The sequence below is a fragment of the Rhipicephalus microplus genome, chromosome 3 (assembly GCF_043290135.1).
Source record: "Rhipicephalus microplus isolate Deutch F79 chromosome 3, USDA_Rmic, whole genome shotgun sequence".
NCBI classification, from domain to species: Eukaryota; Metazoa; Arthropoda; class Arachnida; order Ixodida; family Ixodidae; genus Rhipicephalus; species Rhipicephalus microplus.
Window position 1 is genome coordinate 98,927,467 of NC_134702.1, and position 22,974 is coordinate 98,950,440.

Here is a 22,974-nt window from a genome sequence, read left to right on the forward strand (position 1 = left end):
GATCTATCGAACTTTTAAGCAGGAAATTGCCAAGGAAAGGATCTATGATAATACTCGGGGTAGTTCTCTACTGTTTGAGGCCAGGACGGGAGTATTGCGAACCAAGACATATCGGGCCAAATACGAAGGGGTCGACAAAGTATGCAGTGCGTGTGGAGAGGAAGAAGAACCTGCCGAACACTTGATAATGTTCTGTAAAGGGCTTCACCCTAAAGTTCAGGATGATGGCGCAGAGTTTTTCAAAGCACTAGGGTTTAGGGACAGGAAGGGCAAAATAGACTTTAAGCGAGTAGACCTAACTAGAAGGAGGTTATCTGATTGGTGGCTATAAAGTCAAGGCACGAGTGAAAATTAAACCCTTCACTGCAAAGTACGAATCCTCAACCTCGCTATTTAAAGGGAAAAAAATAAATCTAGTTTTTGGTTCATTAAGTATCACGGCTTGGTGGCGCTAGCCACCGCCTGATCTAAAGGGGACAGGCATATCCATCCATCCATCCACGTCTGTTGCGGAGAGATAAACGGGAGAGGAGGAACGAAGCATTGTCAGCGCTCTGACACCTCGTCGCTCTCACGCGAGGAGAGGGGGAAGAGTTGGCGCATGCGCAGCAGGGAACGTATTTTCTGCATAAACTGCGTCGCATCTAAATGGAAAGTGCTCGCTGATAGTGCGAGACAACCATGGCATACTTTTCCCTCTTTAGTTTTGAGGTCCGTGACGTTGAACGCAAGAAGTGAGCAAGATAGACGCAATCCTTAACATTGTCGAAGTTCCTTGGTTTGTTAGTTCGCTGTGTTTCTGTTACGGCTCGATGATTGACATGTTTTGTTTTTTGTCGACGCTGTTTTGCCAACGTGTGGATACTTAGCAAGTACGCATCGTTTTCGACTGACGACTTTATGTCACGGTGATTTGATCTGGCTTCGCGTTAGAGCGTGCTTGTGGCAATATGCCTGAGCGGCTTCTGCGGCGCGCACTATCGCAATGCTCAGTGGCCAGTTCAACCTTCGAGAACACCAGGTAAGCATAAGCCGAAGTTTTATCAGTACTGTTCCAAATCGTATAGTGAGTGAAAAAAAAAAACTTAACGAGAACGTGGTACACTTTTAGTCTGCCAGCCTACTCTGTCGCTGGCCACGATGTGACTGTTAGGGAAATTAACCAATGCAACCACCACAACAGCGTTAACAAGATATATTTCGATACGAAGTAGCTCTAGACGGCCGCACATTAGGTGCGCTCCAAGTCCAGATGCTTCCGCTTGCTCGTAATGTATCATTCATCCCAGGGCCGTACCCAAGCGGCTTTTTCGGGGGGTGTTTTTGCTACGAACAGCTAACTTTAGCATCTGGCGGTCAATATGAATGCACGTAAATACTTTAGTATCACTTGAAAACTCAAAGCATTAAAAAATTTCGTGGGGTGTCAGAGCACCCTCTACGGCCCTGATTTGAGACTTTCTCGCGGGAACATTTGATTTATTCCTTTTGCGGTCACGGTCGCACGTGAAACGCGGCCATCGTTGCGATTATCGCGAAGCTAGGGAGCCCTACAGTGCCAGAGTCAAGCGCAACTGGCGCCAAGAGTGAAACACGAAACTGCAGAACACTCACGCCCATGCTATAGCGCTGCTCATGGGCGTCGGGCGTCAGGGGTTCAGGTTTGTATTATATTCGAGGACTGGGGTGTTCCTGAAGCATGAGTAATTCTTGTGGTCGCCATCGAGCCGTGGTGCATTTCATAGTTGGGTGAGGTGCGCTAATATCTTGGCTCGCTTCCATGTCCTTCCCGGAGCGGTTCGGCTGTGGGCCCCGCGTACTTGTAGGGCACTATACACCTACAGTGAACCACATAACCGCCCACATTGCTAACTGATGCCCTATTAAAAGGTTTATTTATGTATCAAGAACACTGTCACTCTCGAGCTGTACGACAACGCAAGAGCTCGCTTGCGTCGGCGCTCGCTGCCGGCGCTGTGTGTCTTCGCCATGGATCGAGGAAGAAAAAAACAGAGGAGAGGCCGTGACGTCACATTTTGTGAAGCTGGAAGTAGGGAAGAGTAGGAGCACTCCTTCTCGCACTAGTGGGCACGCTGGACTGGTTGCTAGGAGACGACATCGCGTCGCGCTGGCCAGAGCTCTGGGACATCGCCAGCTGACCGAGCCGGAAAGCGATACATCTGATTGCATGGGCTAAGAAGCTACGATGCCCTCGATAAAACGGGAACAAGGCATCAGCTTCCACAGGTGAGTGTATTGAATATTTTTTACGTTTGACGTACGGTTTGATGGAAATTATCCTCCCAGAATGCACGATACTGCATGCGCCAGCGTAGTGTTCCTGGGATTTATTTACGGCTCTTGGTGACAGTTTTTGAACACAATACAACGCAGCGAATTTAACCATCACGCTGATGACACGGCACAGCTAGCACCAGAGTTTCCTTTTTCGTTCGCTTTGTCCGCATCGTGATATCACTGTACTTGACATCGTGATATCACTGTATGACTATTTGTCCAGGTGTCAATAATGTCAGCAAATTCGCGTATATTTGCTTTCCTGCAGGTTTCCCGAAAATCCCCGTCGAAGGAGGCTATGAATCGAGGCCATTAGACCCAGTCAACACGACTGGGAACAGACGCAATGGTCTTTTGTGTGCTCAAAACACTTCCCACCAGGGCATCTCAATCGGGCGGTGCCAGTGGCAGTTCGCCTTCGCGAGGATGCCGTTCTTACTGCCGTGAGAAACCGCAATGACGGTTTCTCACGGCAGATTTAAATGCCACGGCAGATTTAAATGCACTGCAGATTTAAATGCACTGCAGATTTAAATGCCAAACCTTTATTGGAGAGACATGTAAATTGACTGCATGGTTATATACATCGGTATATTGCCCAGGTGAGCGTACGGGAAATGGAAGAAAGTTTTAGTGAGTGCAAGCGTTGCTTTTGAGAATTTCAAATAAACTTCCAGTTACGTGCTTCAAGCCTATTGAGCTGAATGCAAGAAAAAAAACTGGGCAACTCGGCAGGGTAATTGCCGTGGACTTTTTTCTTCTTTTTTTTCAGATGATCCGGTATGTTAAGGGTACGCGACATAATTTAAGAATGCCATCTGCATTGGCCTTCTTCCATAGAAGCATGTCACACCTTCAGATTATCTCTTGCATCTGTGTGTCATAACAATAGCACCATATAAGTTTCATACAAGCGCACCAACGTGGCGGCACTTCAGTCAATTTGCGGGGCGGCCGTTCGGGTACGACCGCTTCGAAGAGAACTTCGGCCCACATAAAGCTACCTCGCACAAAACGCAATGGAATCGGAACACGGCAAGCGGCTTCGCAAATCGCCTTCTTGTGTGAAACACAATTGGGTTAGGCACGTCTTTTCTACTCTTGACGATGCAGCCATCAGTGAGAGCACCGGGCCAATGCATTCCAATCGTCACCGTCGCGCACGGAAACGGGTCACCACTGTCTCCAACATTAGGAGCCGCCGGAGGTGTCGTTCTGTTCTCGGAAATGTATCCTTTCATCGCGGAGGAGTGGTGGTGGTGGTAAAAAACATTTATTTCAGAAAAAAAAAACTACTAGAGAGTGCCGACGTGGCCCATCGGCGTGCTAGAGTGGCAAGACCACATTCCGGGACGCCAGTGGAGCTGGAAGCTGCCCGTGCGCGCTCCACCAAGGAGCGTTGTGCAGCCAAGGTAGAGCAGCCGAGCAGGTGCTCCTCCCAAGCCTCTCTAGTTGGGATAGGGAAAGGGGATGAGAAAGGGACGGGATTAACTGGGCACGATGCTACGACGTGATATGTGTCGGCGAGGACATGACAGGTCGAGCAGGTGCCATTGATTTCCGGCAAAAAGTGCCTGGCGACCGCCGGACTGATAAAGGTGTTTGTCTGCAGACGGCGTAGCAGTCGTTCGTCCGCTTTCTCCAAACCGCGTGCGGGTTCCGGGTAGAGGCGGCGCGAAGCCCGGTAATAAGCCAAAATTTCGCGAAAGCGCGTCAGGTTGGTATTGCCAGATTCCGTCTCGGGACATGAAGGGGCAACGGCCCGGACAGGAGAAGCGCGGGCAGCGGCATTTGCCGCCTCGTTGCCGGGCAGGCCCGAGTTGCCTGGGGTCCAGACTATACGAATGGGATGAGGGTTAAAGCGCCAAGAGGCTGCCTGTAGCAGGCTAGCCGCCAGCGGGGCAATGGAACCCTGAAGGTACTGAGAACAGGCTGAGCGCGAGTCCGTCAGGATGGTGCGTGAGGCAGGGTGAGAGGCGGCCAAAGCTATGGCAACCTCTTCAGCGTGCGTTACTGTGTCTGCTCGAAAGGAGAGGCCATCTACGTGTTCGCCCTCTGTAATCACGGCAGCCGTGAAGTGACCCGAGGGGGAGGGACCCGAGACGTCCACGTAGAAAACACCAGGACGATCGGAGTGTCGCGTATGAAGGGCCGCGGCGCATGCTAGTCTATGGCCAGGATGGAGGTCGGGGTTCATATTACGGGGTAGAGGTTCCACCCATAGCTTTTGACGCCAGAGCTCTGGTACCGGCTGCAGAGGGTCTTGGTCAGATATCGGATTAAGGCCAAGTCTGTGTAGAAGATGGCGCCCTGAAGGCGTCTACGACAGTCGATTGATTTGGTTAATGCGATGAGCTTCGCGCATCTCTGCAAAGGTGTTTGTACCCCCAGAGCCGTGAATCGGCTGTTGGAAATTGCAATAGGTAGGTCCAGAGCGCGTTTGTATACTGAACGAAGAAGGACGTCCAGCTGGTGCTCGTGTCGACGACGCAGGCGAAGGTAAGCGCGGAGGAGTGCAGCAGCACGGTGTCGAAGGCAAACAGAGAAGTTGTGGCGCGAAGCCATCTCGGAGAAGCTGTCGCGGGCTTTGAAAACCCCCGCGCGATGGCACGCTGAATGCTGCGCACGCAACAGTCATGGGGATCGCAGCGTGCGCGTTACCTAAAGGCCGAATGCTCCTGTCTCTCATTCCCCCTTAACAGCCATTAACATGTGCATTGAGCACTATCTTTTATTGTTCAACAACGCACAGAAGAAATCTCTCACCGGAACCACCTTGGAGGTCAAAATCGTAAGGACCGCTATTTCGGGTATGTGCCACTGGTGGTTACGTACTACGAGGGACGCACAAGCCACGCCATCAGGAGCTTCGCCCCTAAAACGAGCTTACTATTTTTTCCCCATTGAGTGTACGTTGCAAGCTCCATATTTTAGTACGGACGTTTCTTTTCCTTTTTTGAGATTCAGCTACATGTACACCATTTCATTCCTACGCACACACAGGTGCACTTGATGCGTGCAGATAGGCAGATTTGGTTAGACTTGGCAGATTTAGTTCCACCCGTGTTTCGTGAATTTTTATTTCGAATTTTTGTTCCGGGAGGTCTTCTCCATGACTAGCGTCAACGACAGCCCACGTAATACACAGCTGCACGGCTACGATTTAGACAAGTCTTCCGCGTGACCTCTGCAATCGGAGTCGTGACTTGGAACGTCAAGTCACTTGCTCGATTTCCCGGCGGCCGTCGTCACCTTGACCCTCTCGCGCAGCTGCGCAAGCCGTTCGAGAAGCGCGTTGAACTGGTACGTGGGGACATCCGGTTCCTGGGAGTCGTTCATGCGCGTACCGCTCAAGTGAAGTTGCTTCTTGGCCGCCCTCTCGTACTCGCCGTAGAACTGCGGGAAGTGCTTCAATACCACCTCCCTCAGGGGAGATGGGTACGCCGACGCTCCTGTCAGACACTCTTCGACCGTGTTGCACACCGCCACTCTGATGGTCTCGTGCTGAAGGACGGCATTGTAGCATAGCTTGTCGCTCTGACAACTGCCCAACGTCGGGAGGACCCTCAGAGTGGACCCCTGGGCCACGGGGTTTTCCGTGCTCAGCAGCGCCTTGATGGATAACAGCACGCTTCCCAGGCACTGACCAGAACTCCACGTGGGCCCCGATGAAGTGCCCAGAAGGCTCAGGCACACCTTGCCGTTCTCGTGGAAGCTCGGCCCAAACCTCACGCGCCCAGCGTCCGTGGTCATGAGGCGCACGCGCGGAGGACTGTTGGGGAAGTCGGGCGGACATTTCATCACGAAGTGGAAGAAGCCGCCTTCGTAGGGCGTGCCGGGAGCTCACAGGATCAGGGCGTGGATCTTGGCGATGTTGGTCTCCTCGGCGAAGACGAACACCCCAGGAACGCGGAAGAACTGGAGCTCCCTGATGTCGCAGCCGACCCTGCGCAGGCACTCGTCGCTCACTTCTTCGTGCTCGAACGAGATGGGGTCCCAGAAGTTCGCGGAAGTAGGCGGAGAAAGCTGCTGGCTGGACGTGGTGCCTTGCGTTTTCGCACCACTGGCTTGGGATCGAAGGTCGGCCATTGTTGCGACGAAAAATTTTTTTTCGTGCCACGGGCCGGGAACCACACACGTAAGGTGGCTGTTTTTACAGGGTGGAATGCCAAGCGCGCGGCAATTGGTAATGATGATGGTGGCGGCCCTCAAACGTGTGCCACGTACCCACAGCGCAGAGAAGGAAAAACTCGGATGATTGAAAGAAACAAAATAGAAATAACTGCAAAAGCGGGCTCGTGCAATAAATATTTGCTTATTTGTAGGCGCGCGTTATATATTGAGAAACTTTATTAAATAAATGCAGAAGGCGAAATTGCAACCAGCTCTAAGCGGGAAATCATACAAGTTGGATTGGGAAGCAAGAAATGTTCGGAAAGGAAGAATATTGTGCAATACTTTGTTAGCAGAGATTAAATATCAATAAATAAAAATTGTATACATGCTTCAGTGAATTCCTTAAGGGCCACTAACATTTCGGAGCTCAAGATAAATCGGGGGAAAGTTGAGGCACGAATGATCGCATTGACGCTGACTTCTTGTGATTGCAGCTTTTGAAGTACGCAGTCAACTTACTTCCTTAATCTTTGTGCGGCTCGTCGCCGAAGTTATGTATATATGGTGCTGCATTTAGCGTATTCCATGAAGGCTGTCTTTGAAAAGTCATAGACGCCTGGTGTTGTACGTTCTGGGTGAGACGTGGTAGAGTAGTCAGATTAAGACGAACCCGACATCTATCACATTGATGGTGCCCAGGTGAGGGTACAGGGTGAACTCACATTCATTAGTATGGGCGAGCGTTGGTTGCGTGGGGAAAGCCCCCCTGCTACCGCCTACCGCCCCCTTAATCATTTAAAGGTGGCGCCAAGTCGAGCCCACGCCATGTCAAGCTACGGGCCTATGCCGTCATGATTGAGCGAGAGTCATGGACACGCACGGTGTTGATAGCGATGACATCCGAGGATCCCTGACGTAACATTCTGCAGGAACTGTCTTCTACCAACCTTTAAACCAGGTGACTCACGGCAGGCCTTTGTAAATAACTCATCATCACTTCATGTTGACGTTCGAAGCTACACTGCAGACTCGGAGTGGAGAGACAGTCAGCATCAGCGGGTGTATATGGTAGGCTGGTTGGGCCTTATTTAAAAGTGCGTGGGAGTGGTCATCTTCATCATCATCTTATGGTTTCGCTGTTCCTGAAAGCCAGTAGAAAATGGTGTTTTCGAGTATGTGTGCCAGTTTTTCCCCCCGGGGAATTCGGCTAATCATCGACGGAGATGCTTCATCTATAGCACGGGCATGGGAGACCTACTCAAAGATGATGACGACGCTGGCCTTCAATAGAACAGAGCACCCACTGCCTGCTTTATGGTCAATACGCAGTTGTAGGACATGTAAAACTCTATGGTCATCATCATCGTCATGTCCTATAGTTTCGCTGGAGGATTTGAATAACTTGAATGGAAAAGCTCTGCGGAGTAATCAGTTGTCGATTTGAAAGCGACCAGATAGCGATGGCTTCGCATCTTCAATATACAACGCACCATGCACTGTCCGCGTTTCGGCCAATCAACTATTGTGCGTAAACTGCGCGGGTGTAATCGTCGTCGCCATCCTCTGATGTCGTTGGGGTGGCATTCAGCGGTTGCAGTGGGTCACTTTTCAGGATCGATGAAGGGTTAGTGATCGCAGCTTTGTCAAAGAAGTGTTTAGCCCACGGTTATCACTGCAGCATTCGAAACTGGCGGAATACGCCTGAGCTTCCCAAATTCTGGTGCTGAAATTGTTGGCTCCGATTGCTGCAATTAAAACTCCTGGTTTTCAGCTACACTATTACATTACAGGCCACCCGCTGCATGGTTACCACACGCGCCACTCGATTTTACAGTCGCAGCTCTGCCGTCGGTAGTATCCCCTTCGGTCTTGGGACTTGCACGATGCCCATATAGAGACAGTTCCTCCAGCGCACTGCAGCAACTCCGAGCAGTGTGAGATTCAGAAGCGGTCGTGATGGAAGTAACTTGGCCAATTGAAGCAATAACAGCTGCTTGAAGTCAGTGCATCGTAGCTTGACCCAAAAAGCAACATGAAGATTTGTGACAGCATCGCCATCGATGAGAAAGACCGTGGCAGTCAGGCGGAGAAACTAGGGGAAGTGCAAGATTCAACGTGACGAGTTGTGCCCGTGCCGAGTGCTTTCGGGCATTCAGGTCCTCCGGCGCACCACGGTGACAAGACTGTCAGCCGGGGCCTTCAGTTCAGCGAAATATAATAAAGCGAAAGGCTTAGATGCCTCATAAATCGTGAAAATTTACAGTCGGCGTCGACGGTGTGAAGACTAGTGGTATCATTATCGCGCGATGGCGTCGCCGTATGACATATGCCGAATTCTGTGACGTCAACAATGACATCTTCGCTTCCTCCAAGTTTGGTCGATTGCGTAGGCAGGGAAAAACCGGATGAGATGAAAAAACAACGCTTCCGATGCTGAAGGCACTGCAAGACCACGTCAAGTCGAGAAAGCTTTCGTAGGCTGGCGGTGGATGATCAATACATCGACTGAGACGAAAAAAAGGAGATGGTCTTAGGCTTCGGCGAATGCATAAGGGAGCCTGTGAGTTCGTTCTTGTTACTCGGCGTCCCTGGGGCCCACTGTCGTGGCGGACAACTGCAGCGCTTTCGACAATCAGCTCGGCTCCACAAATACGACCTATGATGATCGAACGGATCGTACAGAAGATCGCGACGCGGCTGCAATTTCACTGTGGTGCGGGAAAGGACGCGGAGTTTCCTTCATGAAGTATTAGCCAACAAGTTTTACAAAAGTCCAAGCCATTGTGATGCCTCGCAACCACAATGATAATTTCCTAATCGTAAGATAATTCACCTAGCCGAAGAAGTATATAGTTGAGTAAAATCAGATATTCTATCAAGATGTCTGAGTGCTCAGGGTGGTCTGAATAGCGTTTCATTGAGATCGGTCGGAGTGTTTGGAGCCACACATTGAGCTGCCCAGTGTTGTTTTCTCTGTATATTCGAAATACTGAGCGACCAGTAAGTGAACGCCAAGCTGCAGGGACACCACCAATGCCACATCCTGAAAAATCCAAGAATACGTAGGCAGGATAACCGCTGATAATTAAGGGTAACTGACTGGGTTCCCAGAGAAGGCAAACGCACGAGGGGAAGACAGAAAGTTAGGTGGGCCGATGAGATTAAAAAAGCCACGGGTATAACGGGGCACCAGAAAGCACAAGACCAGGTTGATTGGCGGATCATGGGAGAGGTCTTTGTCCTGCTGTGGGCGTATAGGAAGGCTGATGACGACGACAACGACGACGACGACGACTACGATGATGATGATGATGATGATGATGATGATGACGACGATGATGATGATGATAAATAATCTCTGATCTCACGTGTTAAAACCACGATATAATCATGAGGCTCACCGTAGTGGAGTGCGCCAGAAATTTGGAGTCATTAGTGCTATTCGAAGTATACAATCCTATTGAGGGTGCACAGGAAGAATGTACACACATGCACCCGTTTTTTTAAATGCCAAAATAATTCGTTGTACAGTATTCCTCTGACGTGTGGTCATATGTATGTAGGGCATACTGGCAGGTGTATTAACACGAGGCTAAGGGGACCTATGCCGAATATATTTAAGGTCCTTACTACACCTTTGACACGGCATTGCAATGAGCACGCATGCACGCCTTGTTTTACTGACACCACAGTAGAATATAGGCATCGCAACCGAACTTCCAAAGAGATCATGGAAGCGTACTACATTGACAAGCTGAAAGCAAAGTGTGTTATACTATATACAGCCATGGCTATATATAGCAAGGCAACCAATGGGTGCACCCATTGGTTGCCTTGCTTGAAAAAGAAATTTCACTCTATAGTTTTCTATTCATTGAGCATGTGATCACTAGTCGTGCCATATATGCGCTGTTCATGTTTTTTTTTGTGGGACCAGATTGCACAGATATGAGGGTTTTTAAGTGAATGTTTTCGAAAAAATACAACAGTTGTTGGAATGCACCCTTTGTTTTCTCAACCTTGTTCCTGTGCGCCTGTGCAAATACTTCACGATGAATATGTTCCGATTAGGTCGAATCACTGTTTTGCTTCACTGTATACACCATCGAAGCGGACATTCGAAGATTAAGAAAACGCAGTTTTCCGAACGAGTCAGCGAGATTTGAATTTATTGCATGAGAGCCTCTCTGATGCATCCACCACTTCTACGTAGAACTATATCTCGAAACATTCTGCGAAGACACATAAGCGTCGATGCATTTATTGCTCTTTATACATTTTCCGCGACATCTCGCACTATTACGAAGTCAGGCAGTTCTGACCAATTGACATTGAATTACCCGATTCTCTTAAGTTAGGAAGGTCAAGAAACGATCGCTCACAAAAGCGTTGTCGTTCGTTGGACACACGATGAAAGGTCTGCAGGGAGGGGGGGGGGGAATACAAAATGATCGATTGGTCGTCGGAAAACGTCGAAAGACCGTTCCCTTCTTCCATCAGCGTTGACTTATCGAAACGAGTAACGACGCGGCTCCATCGAAAGCCGCTTCCTGTACGACGCAAATGCATTTGGCACGCCGGTCAAATCGACCCGCCATTTCTGAGTACAATCCACAGCGGAAAGGACACGCGGACAGTGGAGTGACTTCGAAATAACGCATCGAAGCGTGCCTTTGGTCACCAGCTTCGAGTGCACATTGGGAAAAAGCATATCGAAACGCACATTCGCATTCGTCTATCATTGCGTTACACGAAATTGGACTCACTGAGAGCACATCAATGCTTGATGCATCCTACAGAAGCGATGTGGTATCCTTTTCGGTGTCTCACCGAGTGGTCGTCGCGTAGCGCTCCTGTGTGCACGAGGACCTGGGTTCGATTCCCTGGCTCGGCAGCTGCATATTGTTACGGGTACCTGTTTTCTTCTCATTGCGACCGTGTGTCACTTGCTGAAAGCAACTGCTCCTCGTTCGGTATGGGCAAAGCCAGATTATATATGAAATTTGATAACAGCCTTAAAGTATTTGGAGGGGATTGCGTGCACGGCGCGAGTATAGCTTAGTTAAATGAGAAAGGGACGCTGTCGCCTGCGATAACACTGAAACCTTAGATTTTGCTTGTATATAAAAGGCGACGTGCTTCGCTGATGATCAGATTACTCAGCAATCGGTGACTGTACTCGTTGCAACCATTGTATAGAGGGCTTAGGTGCCGCATCATACGTGCAAACTGACAGTTGGTGACAACTCGAGTTACGAAAAAAAAAAGATCACGGGACGATGTGATCATTTCGGGACGTCATGCGTATGACACTACATGACATCACCACATGGCGTCACCAAGACGGCGGGAATCACCAAAATTGGTTACTCCACCGTAATGTCACTTTCTCGTACCACAACTGGACGCCACGTGACTTCGTCATCAGTGACTCATCACATTAGAGCGTCGCTTGGTCAACGGTGGAGCGGTCACTGAAGCTGTACAAAACCAGGTGAAGTGCGGAAAGCTCGCAATGCACGGAGGCAGCGCAAAACTAAGCTAGGGGCAAAAAGCTCTCTGATGGAGCTGGCGACGATCAATAGCTTGACTGATAAGAAAATGGTTGCTTTTGTAAGGCTTCGGAGTTGTAACTCGCAGCGAGTGGTGCTTGATTTTCGTGGCGCGCGTTTGCCCATCAACGAACCTTCGTTTTTAACCGCCTGACTGCCTGCCTTCTCCACTGTCATAACCACGTGACATTATCGATGCAGGATGGAATCCGAAAGCACTCCTGTATGCTTGGATTAAGGTGCGCATTAGATATTCGTGAATGAAAATAAGTTAACTCGTAGCCACCAACAACGCTGAACCTTAAATGAACCGGTTGTCCCAGCTCTCTTTAGCCAGGGGTTAAAAAATGCGGTATCAGAGGCAGGCCAATGGAATCAGATGCAAATTGCTGACAACCGCCTTGCGCACTTCAGACAAGTGTACGTTCTATAATTAACTCTTTAATAAGGATTATTTACCTGAATTGTACAATATTGACCTTATAGGTAAAATATATATGTGATTCACAATGTTCGAAAGCATCTTTCTAAGCGCCCGCTGCTAGGCGGTCAAAATTTCCGGAGGTATCCTCTGCGATGATCCTTATAATCATATCGTGGTTTTGGGACGTACACCCCAAACAATTATTGTTATCATTATCAAACTAAGCTAGCATATCGAGTTTCGAACGTTGATGGGCATAGAATCAATATGCAATAGCAATCTAGATGTGTCCCTTCCGAGCATTTTCGACGCATTCAAATAATCTAACTTTCACTCGTTTACTGGCTGCATTTCCGTTTCTTTCTTTATGTTTATTTTTTACTGTGGACCGCTTCGCGATATAGCACCTGAGTCCTGGCGTCTTAGCGATCGGCAACGTGTTCTTCTCGTAAAACCCGCCTGGGCTGCGATCGTTCGAAAAGACTGGATAGTTCGCAATTTCTTTCTCAGGTGGCGCAGCAAGTCCGCACGCTCTCTGGACGGTCTCTAGCGGCGTAAAAGGGAATTCAGGCGGGTGCGGAACAGCACTGGCTGAATGCAGAGGCAGCAAAATTACGCCTCAAAAATGATTAAAAGACTTATTAGTTTTCTAAACTTGATTGATTGTAACTATATTAAATTGTGAATTACACCTGGCCGAAAGTAACGATATTACTTTGTTATTACTTTGAAAAGTAATGAAATTGCGCTAAAATTAAATTCGGAGAAAGTTGGCGCTATCCGTCACATTAAGCTTAGCAGATAAACAGTTGTGGCGACGACTTGTCGCTGTTGTGACCACATGCAGGAACACAGGAGAAGGGGTGATGGGCTGAGACCCCCCCCCCCCCCCTCTGAAGGGGAACCCTGCACCCTGCGCACGCCTATGGTTATGAGTTATGATGACGTATTTTTCTAACTTGTCACGACGTATGCTTGGCCTTGTTTGACTAAATGTAATTGGGCTGGGGGAGGGCGGTTACAAGCACAGAATCTATGGTTGTCCGGCCTAAAAAAATAAAGTAGAATAAAAATAAAAAGCGAGAAAAAAATGCTTATGCGTTTTAAACTTCTGCGTTCTGTTGCTGAGCTGTCAGGCGGCCAGCAAAGCACGGTGCCGTTGTATGGAATTTAAAGGGAAGCCGTGGATGTCCAGCAATGGCGTTATTCAAGGCACAGGGTTTGAATGCTACCTGGCTTTTCTGTGAACCTGCATTGTTTCTACACGTGCAGTTTCGCATTCCTGTTGGCACGTATTTGTGTTCTCCATTTTAACTATTTTTTGGTAATCTTTTCATGTCATCTGGGTAGCAGACACGCTATATTTTAGTCAAAAGTAATTTCGAAAGTAATTAATCTACTCGTTTGAAGTAGCTCATTACGTTACTAAACTACCAAACCACAAATGCAATTTGATTACAGTAATCCCAGTGCTTTAATTTCATTACTTACCAGGAGCGCTGTTGGAGGGTGGCACACCGGGCCCGAGCCTCTCTCCCCCGAATTTTTTTCGGCGGAAAATGACCAACCATTTCAACGGGGTGCCCTCCCTGAAATCGTGGAGCTCTCCTGTTAAAAGAGACGTGCTATGCAGCTACTTTTGGAGGTGGGACATTGTCTCCATTTCTCGCTTGTTACCTGATCCGAAGTATATGCATGTTAGAAGCGAAGTACCGAAACTAGGTGCTATGCACAGATTGCATGACTGGTAAGTACACGTATTTGCCAAAAGGGCGTTATTCTTGACGTGCTATAGTTCGAAAACGGTTATTCAGTGACGTCACGTTACCTGGCGCCACTGCTGGTACTTCGCATCCACAAAAGAGACTGAAGAGGTGGATGGCTTTGCGACGGGGAACTTTGCGTCACGCATGCTTCAGCTCCGGACTCGTATGCACGCCTACGATGTGTGTGACACGCCGCCGTGGTGTAGTGGTTATTCAATGAGCTAAACTGATGACCGAAGGTCGTGGGGACGGATTCCGACCTCGGTAATTGATTGATTGATTTGTGGGGTTTAACGCCCTAAAACCACCATATGACTATGAAAGACGCCGTAGTGGAGGGCTCCGGACACTTCGACCACCAGGGGTTATTGAACGTGCACCCAAATTTGAGCACACTGGCCTACAACATTTCCGCCTCCATCGGAAATGCAGCCGCCGCAGCCGGGATTTGAACCCGCGACCTGCAGGTCAGCAGCCGAGTACCTTAGCCACTAGACCACCGCAGCGGGGCGACTTCGGTAATTGCATTTCTTTTGAGTTGAGTGGCTATAGCCCATGTCCTTCATTTAGGCGCACGTTTATGAACTCAGGTGGTCGAAATTTCCGAAGCGCAACGATTGGTGAACAGGACTCGGGCCGCGGCATGAAGCGAGCCATGGCTACTTGAACTGAGGAGGCCACCCGTACAAACACACTAGGCCAAATAAAGTTCATTTCGCTCTTTCTCTGTTTCCACTACAGCGTTGCTCCTTACCATATTGTAATTCCCCGTCATAAATGGAACTGTTATTATTACATTATTATTACTCGTTTGCTCTAATGTTGAAATCCTGACTTGAACTGCATCTGACTTGAAAGTACATATCCATATTGTCGCGCTAAGAAAATTCAGCAAGAACAACAAAGGGACTGGAGTGGCATAATCCAATCACAAGTTGATTGTGGAAAGAAGAATTGACGTACGATATGAGCAGCAGAACATGGAATTACTAGTTTGCCCCCCCCCCCCACACACACACACTCTTCTTTCGTTCACAGCAATGGCGGCACAAGAATATGTTGTTTATTGAATGTTCAAATGCAAACAACAAACATAAAAAGATGGAGATGCTCTCTCGGATCGAGGGTCATCGTAGAAATAGAACCATTCATTTACCATTGGAGAACGAATGACCATACACCACTGAAGAGAATAAACGTCGCTCAGCATGAACGTTTTTCTGTACGTCGAGTATTGTGCTTCTATATTGCTACGTTCGCGTCATGGCGCATAATTACGGAAAATTACACAACAGAGCTGCAAGATCATATGCAGCATTTTGTTGTAAAACACCGCGTTATATACGGCAATCGTTTACTCGGAAAAATTACCAAGTATTGCTATGCCACGGACCTGTGCTTAGAGTATAGTGTTCTGAGTCACAGAAAATTTGAGAAGGCCACAACATACTCGTTGTCTGAACGAATCTGCGACACCGACCGCGACAGTACTTATAGATACTGGGATTTCCGATTCGATCGCCGACCAGCTGCCCTGCACACCAGCACGCAAACATCCCAAGTTACCACGCACCCAGCTGCATACATGCACAGCCCAAAAAGCGTCATTTCGATCATGTACACACGCACAAACTGCCGGTGCACCACAGGTGCTCTGGAGATGGATAATGGCCCCATCTACGGCTCTGCAAGCAAATCGCGCCGACGTCTTCCAGTGGTCGACTTCTTCCGCGCTCTGTCGCATCTCGTTCTGTTATACTGCGTGGAGCACACGGACAGCAAACGATCGACCATGCATGGGGGGACCTTTCTCCCGGTGTTTGTCCAGCCGCGGCGGCTTCACACGTCCGCGCGGGTCGACATTCATACGGGTTATCAGATCCCGGAGCCGCTTTAAAATATTGGTTCCGATAAGGGGTGGGGTGGGGGGACCTCGCGAGGGGGCGCCCTGATCGTCGACGGAGGGAGGCATGCAGGCACGGAGCGAGACGGTCATCGCATCTCCAATGGAAACAGAGAGCTGTCTAAAAAGAAAAAAAAGGACTCCCTATGAGCGTTCCTTTCCGTTTCGCGACTTTTTTTGCCCTCGCTTCATGCGACCGTGAGTAAGGGGCCGCAGCTTCGGCAAAGTGAGGTGTTTTTACGACTGCTCGGGACCGACAAGTGCGGCCATGATTCATCAGCGCGACGTGACTTGGCTGCTGCACTTGAGGCGCGCTCTTCGAGGAGGACATGGCATGCGCAGCACCGCGCGAAGACTGTCGATGACTGTCGAGTTAAGGCCAGACGTGTCACCACGGCGCCACTACATATATTCTTCGTCGTTCGCTGGGAGCCGCATTGCTTGCGTGCCTCCATGAAAAAAGTGAATTGTGTATATACACGTATATATATGTAGTCAGGCTGCGGTTGTACTGCAGCAAGCGCTGCTTGGGATACCAATCAGCGCGGTTGCCCGCGGAACGACACGGAGGTTGCGTATTTGTTTGGGCGGTGCTTCAGCGATGCTAGCATGTGTCAGTTCCGTCTTTCGGTTATAGACGCGGTATCGTTGTCGAATCACGATCTATACTGCATTCGATATATGCCAACTTCGTAGATAACCATCGCAGCGCTCCGAAGTTCTCCTGACACCAGCATGGTATGTATAGACCAGATTATTTCATTCTCACACCCGCAGAAAGCCTGCATAGTATAATCTTGACCTGCAGCTACCACCTGTCGACGTGGCACTCCAGGTTTGGTTACGCCACTGCTAATGACGAGTGAACACTCGTGGTTACAATGCCATGAAAGGAGGATGGATCACTTTACTTACATTCCGCCAGACTCGCAACAACCATGCCCAAAGATGGCTGCCCGTGCAAGCGACTCTTTACGGCGTTTGGCGCCCCGAAGTGACTCAGGCTTGAGATACGCCGTTTCATGGACGTGCACAGAGTTCTCCATCAAGGGTGCGAAGGCACGCCGCAGTGTCTTCCTTCCTTATACTACAATGTAAGGAGCAGATTCCGCCCCCCCCTCGCCGCCAACTCTTAGGTGACTAGGGGAGCCCCCCCCTCCATCTTGCGCACACTGTGGGTTATTTCAGGTAACTGCGATTCTTTGACGAGCACTGACATACCACAGTACACACGTCTCTAACGTTTCACTTGCATCAAAAATGCGACCGCCACGCCCAGGATCCAACCCGCTTCTTTTGAGTCAGCAACCGGAAACCGCAACGACTTAGCCACCACGGCGGCCGCCTCCTGCATGCGATGAACATTCTGGTTTGTGTTTTATCAAGGTACTGAAGCGGCATTCAAAACGCCAGGGGCGTGCATATGCTGTTATGGGTAGGGTAATTACTACATGTGTGTGGTGTACCTTTAGATAGAAGAGGTGCGCGTCTGTTTCCCGAACGCCGCTACAAACGTGCATTGAGGAGAAGCTGAAGCGCAGAACTGATATCGTTAACTATACGCCGCCGCTGCAGGAAACTGGATTAACACCGCTTAACCTTTTCACAGAAGGCTGGGCACCGTCATATTCTTCTGAATAGGAGTATAGCCGGTCAGACGTGCACAGCCGAGATTGCGACGTGAACAGTTTTACTATACCGCCTAACCCCAGAAACAAGGTATTTCTTCTTTCCAGCAAAAAGGTCTAGAGCCAGTAAAGCTTATCGCTGCTCGGTGACACGCTAATCCCGTCGATAGTGACACGCGTAAGCAAGTCTCCTGCAAAAACAGAGCGCAGCGACACACGAAACCAGAGTGGTTGCTAGCCGGACTTACGCGCAACTCTGCTACCTAAAGCAGACTATAAAGTTACCCAAAACAACTTGAGTTACCCATAAAGCAACTACCTCAAGCATATATAGAGTCACTGTATATTCTATACCTAAAGGTATATAGCATATACAGCAACTCTAGTTACGTTACGTGCCCAGCTTTGCTCAGTCAAAAAGCCCCAGCCGAAAGCTCAGACATGCCACCTTCAAGCACAACCGTGTGGCTCAGCTTATGACCATGGGCGTATCCGCCGCTTTTGCCTGCGCTCGTCACTTGCAATAAGTTATCGCAGGTGGCCCCGCGAGCATGATTATCAATTTCACTTCCTCCACTCGCCAAAATCATGAATGAATAACTTGCATTGTAGCTTCTACATTGGGATACAAGAGGGCACCACGCATAAGCACAGTATGCGTCGCTTTTTGTGTGTGTGCGTGTGTCGTCGGCTCGCTCTCACTGTGTTCCAGTGATTGTGACATTGAACCATGTTCCGAATATCAAGCCTTAACTGGCCTCAACGTGTTCTGCGCTGCTGTCTGCCGAGCAAAGCTCCGCGGTGCATGGATGCAACGGTGTCAATTGGTGAGTCTTCGTTGGGTTACTGTCTTTATTTTCTTGCCCTAATGAGCCTCAGATTACATACAATACTCGGGCAACATGCATAGTGATACTGACTTTCTATAGCTGGATACGTAGGTCATTCGTAACAATAACGTGCTGACCTCCTGGTCACAGCAGCCGAACACCCCTGCTATTGATCTACCAAGGTGGACCGCAGGTGATTCTTGTTGTTAACCGCTCAGTTACCGAAGTGCTTCAGTGGTTCCCTTGCAAAACACGGCATATAGTCTGGAAGGATTGTTAAAGCTTGTGATGTATTTCTTTCGTATCAACGTAAACTCGGCTGTCCTTCCATTTACACAATATTGGTGCCTCGATGCGCCAACATATGGCGTTGGAGTGGCATGCTGCAGCTGTCTTTTCGCCACATTGGTATATTGCTCGAAAGCCTCATCATGTGCATGTGAAATGCTCCCGGATTGAAACGCGACAGTTTGAAGCGAACCGTGTGCCTTCGTTTCCAACGTTTTCAGCTCCCTTCATCAGCGCTATACTTCGTCTGGAAACATTTACATCACAGTCAGCATTATCTCTTGCGGCTAGATTCGTAGCGACATGAAACGGTTATCTCTAGTATATCTGCGTACAACAATCGTTACACAAGAAAAAAAAAGTACTTGTCGTGTTTCAAACCTTGAGCCCGGTCCGGGTGGAGTGTCCGTGTCGTGGCGAAAGTGGCTTCTCACTATATACGGTATGACTGTGGCCTTCATGTATGATTATCTCACGCCCCACCGTAGTGGTCTAGTGGCTAAGATACTCGGCTGCTGACCAGCAGGTCGCGAAATCGAATCCCGGCTGCGGCGGCTGCACCTCCGATGGAGGTGGAAATGTTGTAGGCCCGTGTGCTCAGATTTGGGTGCACGCTAAAGAACCCCAGGTGGTCGAAATTTCCGGAGCCCTCCACCAGGGCGTCTCTCGTAATCAAATGGTGGTTTTGGGACGTTAAACCCCACATACCAATCATTATGATTATCTACAGCTGCGAAAAATGGAAGCCTCGGTGGCGTCTGTATAGATGGAATATACCATCGTGCGTGCATCAGCTTGTAGAAGGCAAGCCCATTTCGTATACAGAAAACTATACGTAAAAGTGCTCGTATGCATATACAGGGTGTGCCAAGTAACTTTAGCCAGAGTTTAAAGATATGCCGGCACACACGATTACGACGTGACCAAATGCATGCTGCTCACCGTTGTAGATCAGTTTGCAAAACGTCTGATTAGACAGTCTTGAACTTTATACCTGTTAGGTATTACTGTTTTTCTGCTAATTACAAGTGCCCACGAAATACAAAAAATACCACGTGACAAACCCGCTTTGTGCGCCAGTGCGCACAATGATTCTAGTGCTCCCTAACGTTCCGGGTACGAATGACCATAGCATTTGCCCCATTGTGCTGTCTCGGCGGGGCCGCAACGATGGCGGTGGCTTCACGATGAACACGTTTTGCTATCGGCCACAAAAACGATAACTGCTGTGACTGCTTATCGCTGTTACGAACCGGTGCGAGGGAAGCGTGTCGTTCGTATGCGGATCGTTAGGGAGCACTAGAATCATCGTGCGCACTGACGCGTAAGCGGGTTTGATCACGTGGTATTGTTTTTATTTCGCGGGCATACGCAATTAGCAGAAAAACACTAATACGTAACAGAATTAAAGATCAAAACTATCTATTTTGACGTTTTGCAAACGGATCTACAACTTTCTCATTGAAATTTTTTATCCTACGAAAGTTAGTTAATTTAAGAGATCTAATTATTCTATATTTGAGAATACAAAAGAGGTCTAGCTACAGGCAACTGTGAGCAACATGCATTTGGTCGTTGGGTGCCCGTGCTATGAACTTCCTTAGGTTTCATAACAGTATAAGCTGTCATGAGTTCTGTTTTACACGTCACGTCATCCTAACCTATAGCCATATACTTGTGCGTGAAGTGACCAGAATACAGTATACATAGCCGGACGTCACGCTATAGTGTCGACGTCGCTAGGCTCGCCACACGAGAATTCACGATATTGTGAAGATAAATTATTCTTGGAGACATTTCGGCGCGCAATACAATAAACGAAAGGCGAGAAGACAAATGGGCGCGAACTCGCAACTCGGTTTATTGAAGGAAGTTCACGAAATATGTATTCAAGGGTAGCTCAAGAGTGCATGCACATAAAAAAAAAGAAACAAGCAAGAAAAAGAAACAACGACAACAAAAAAAAAAAACACACCGTGGCAGTAATTTTTCACATAAGTTGTATTTACAACGTGCAGCAGAATGTAAAAGTGAAGTCCTTGTAAGTTAGGACAATCGGCTTTCGTTTTTTTCATCTATTGTGGGCGCGCCGAAATGCTTCAAGAATTTGCTCAAACCAACTAGGCCCAGCTTTAATACTGTTAACAAACCCCGCCACGGTAATCTAGTGGCTAAGATACTCGGCTGCTGACCCGCAGGTCGCGGGATCAAATCCCGGCTGTGGCGGCTGCATTTCCGATGGAGGCGGAAATGTTGTAGGCCCGTTTACTCAGATTTGGGTGCACGTTAAAGAACCCCAGGTGGTCAAAATTTCCGGAGCCCTCCACCAGGGCGTCTCTCGTAATCAAATGGTGGTTTTGGGACGTTAAACCCCACATATCAATCATTATGATTATCTACAGCTGCGAAAAATGGAAGCCTCGGTGGCGTCTGTATAGATGGAATATACCATCGTGCGTGCATCAGCTTGTAGAAGGCAAGCCCATTTCGTATACAGAAAACTATACGTAAAAGTGCTCGTATGCATATACAGGGTGTGCCAAGTAACTTTAGCCAGAGTTTAAAGATATGCCGGCACACACGATTACGACGTGACCAAATGCATGCTGCTCACCGTTGTAGATCAGTTTGCAAAACGTCCGATTAGACAGTCTTGAACTTTATACCTGTTAGGTATTACTGTTTTTCTGCTAATTACAAGTGCCCGCGAAATACAAAAAATACCACGTGACAAACCCGCTTTGTGCGCCAGTGCGCACAATGATTCTAGTGCTCCCTAACGTTCCGGGTACGAATGATCATAGCATTTGCCCCATTGTGCTGTCTCGGCGGGGCCGCAACGATGGCGGTGGCTTCACGATGAACACGTTTTGCTATCGGCCACAAAAACGATAACTGCTGTGACTGCTTATCGCTGTTACGAACCGGTGCGAGGGAAGCGTGTCGTTCGTATGCGGATCGTTAGGGAGCACTAGAATCATCGTGCGCACTGACGCGTAAGCGGGTTTGATCACGTGGTATTGTTTTTATTTCGCAGGCATACGCAATTAGCAGAAAAACACTAATACGTAACAGAATTAAAGATCAAAACTATCTATTTTGACGTTTTGCAAACGGATCTACAACTTTCTCATTCAAATTTTTTATCCTACGAAAGTTAGTTAATTTAAGAGATCTAATTATTCTATATTTGAGAATACAAAAGAGGTCTAGCTACAGGCAACTGTGAGCAACATGCATTTGGTCGTTGGGTGCCCGTGCTATGAACTTCCTTAGGTTTCATAACAGTATAAGCTGTCATGAGTTCTGTTTTACACGTCACGTCATCCTAACCTATAGCCATATACTTGTGCGTGAAGTGACCAGAATATACAGTATACATAGCCGGACGTCACGCTATAGTGTCGACGTCGCTAGGCTCGCCACACGAGAATTCACGATATTGTGAAGATAAATTATTCTTGGAGACATTTCGGCGCGCAATACAATAAACGAAAGGCGAGAAGACAAATGGGCGCGAACTCGCAACTCGGTTTATTGAAGGAAGTTCACGAAATATGTATTCAAGGGTAGCTCAAGAGTGCATGCACATAAAAAAAAAGAAACAAGCAAGAAAAAGAAACAACGACAACAAAAAAAACACACCGTGGCAGTAATTTTTCACATAAGTTGTATTTACAACGTGCAGCAGAATGTAAAAGTGAAGTCCTTGTGAGTTAGGACAATCGGCTTTCGTTTTTTTCATCTATTGTGGGCGCGCCGAAATGCTTCAAGAATTTCCTCAAACCAACTTGGCCCAGCTTTAATACTGTTAACAAACCCCGCCACGGTAATCTAGTGGCTAAGATACTCGGCTGCTGACCCGCAGGTCGCGGAATCAAATCCCGGCTGTGGTGGCTGCATTTCCGATGGAGGCGGAAATGTTGTAGGCACGCGTGTACTCAGATTTGGGTGCACGTTAAAGAACCCCAGGTGGTCGAAATTTCCGGAGCCCTCCACTACGGCGTCTCTCATAATCAAATGGTGGTTTTGGGACGTTAAACCCCACAAATCAATCAATCAGTACTGTTAAGAGTATAAATTATATCATAAGCTTTTTCTGAGCTTCTCACTGGCTCATAGCTGGTGCTTTAAACATGAGGTTTGTATGTTGTAGTAAACTAAGCTTG

At 48.4% G+C, this 22,974-nt stretch overlaps 1 protein-coding gene across 1 annotated transcript; it reads right to left on the bottom strand.

The window, feature by feature from the left end:
* Nucleotides 1-5,517: 5,517 nt before the first annotated feature.
* On the bottom strand, nucleotides 5,518-6,099 carry LOC119159808 (ubiquitin-conjugating enzyme E2 Z). Its single transcript, XM_037412659.2, has one exon. The coding sequence runs from the start codon at nucleotides 6,097-6,099 to the stop codon at nucleotides 5,518-5,520; it is 582 nt and encodes a 193-aa protein (XP_037268556.2).
* Between the last annotated feature and the right edge of the window lie 16,875 nt (nucleotides 6,100-22,974).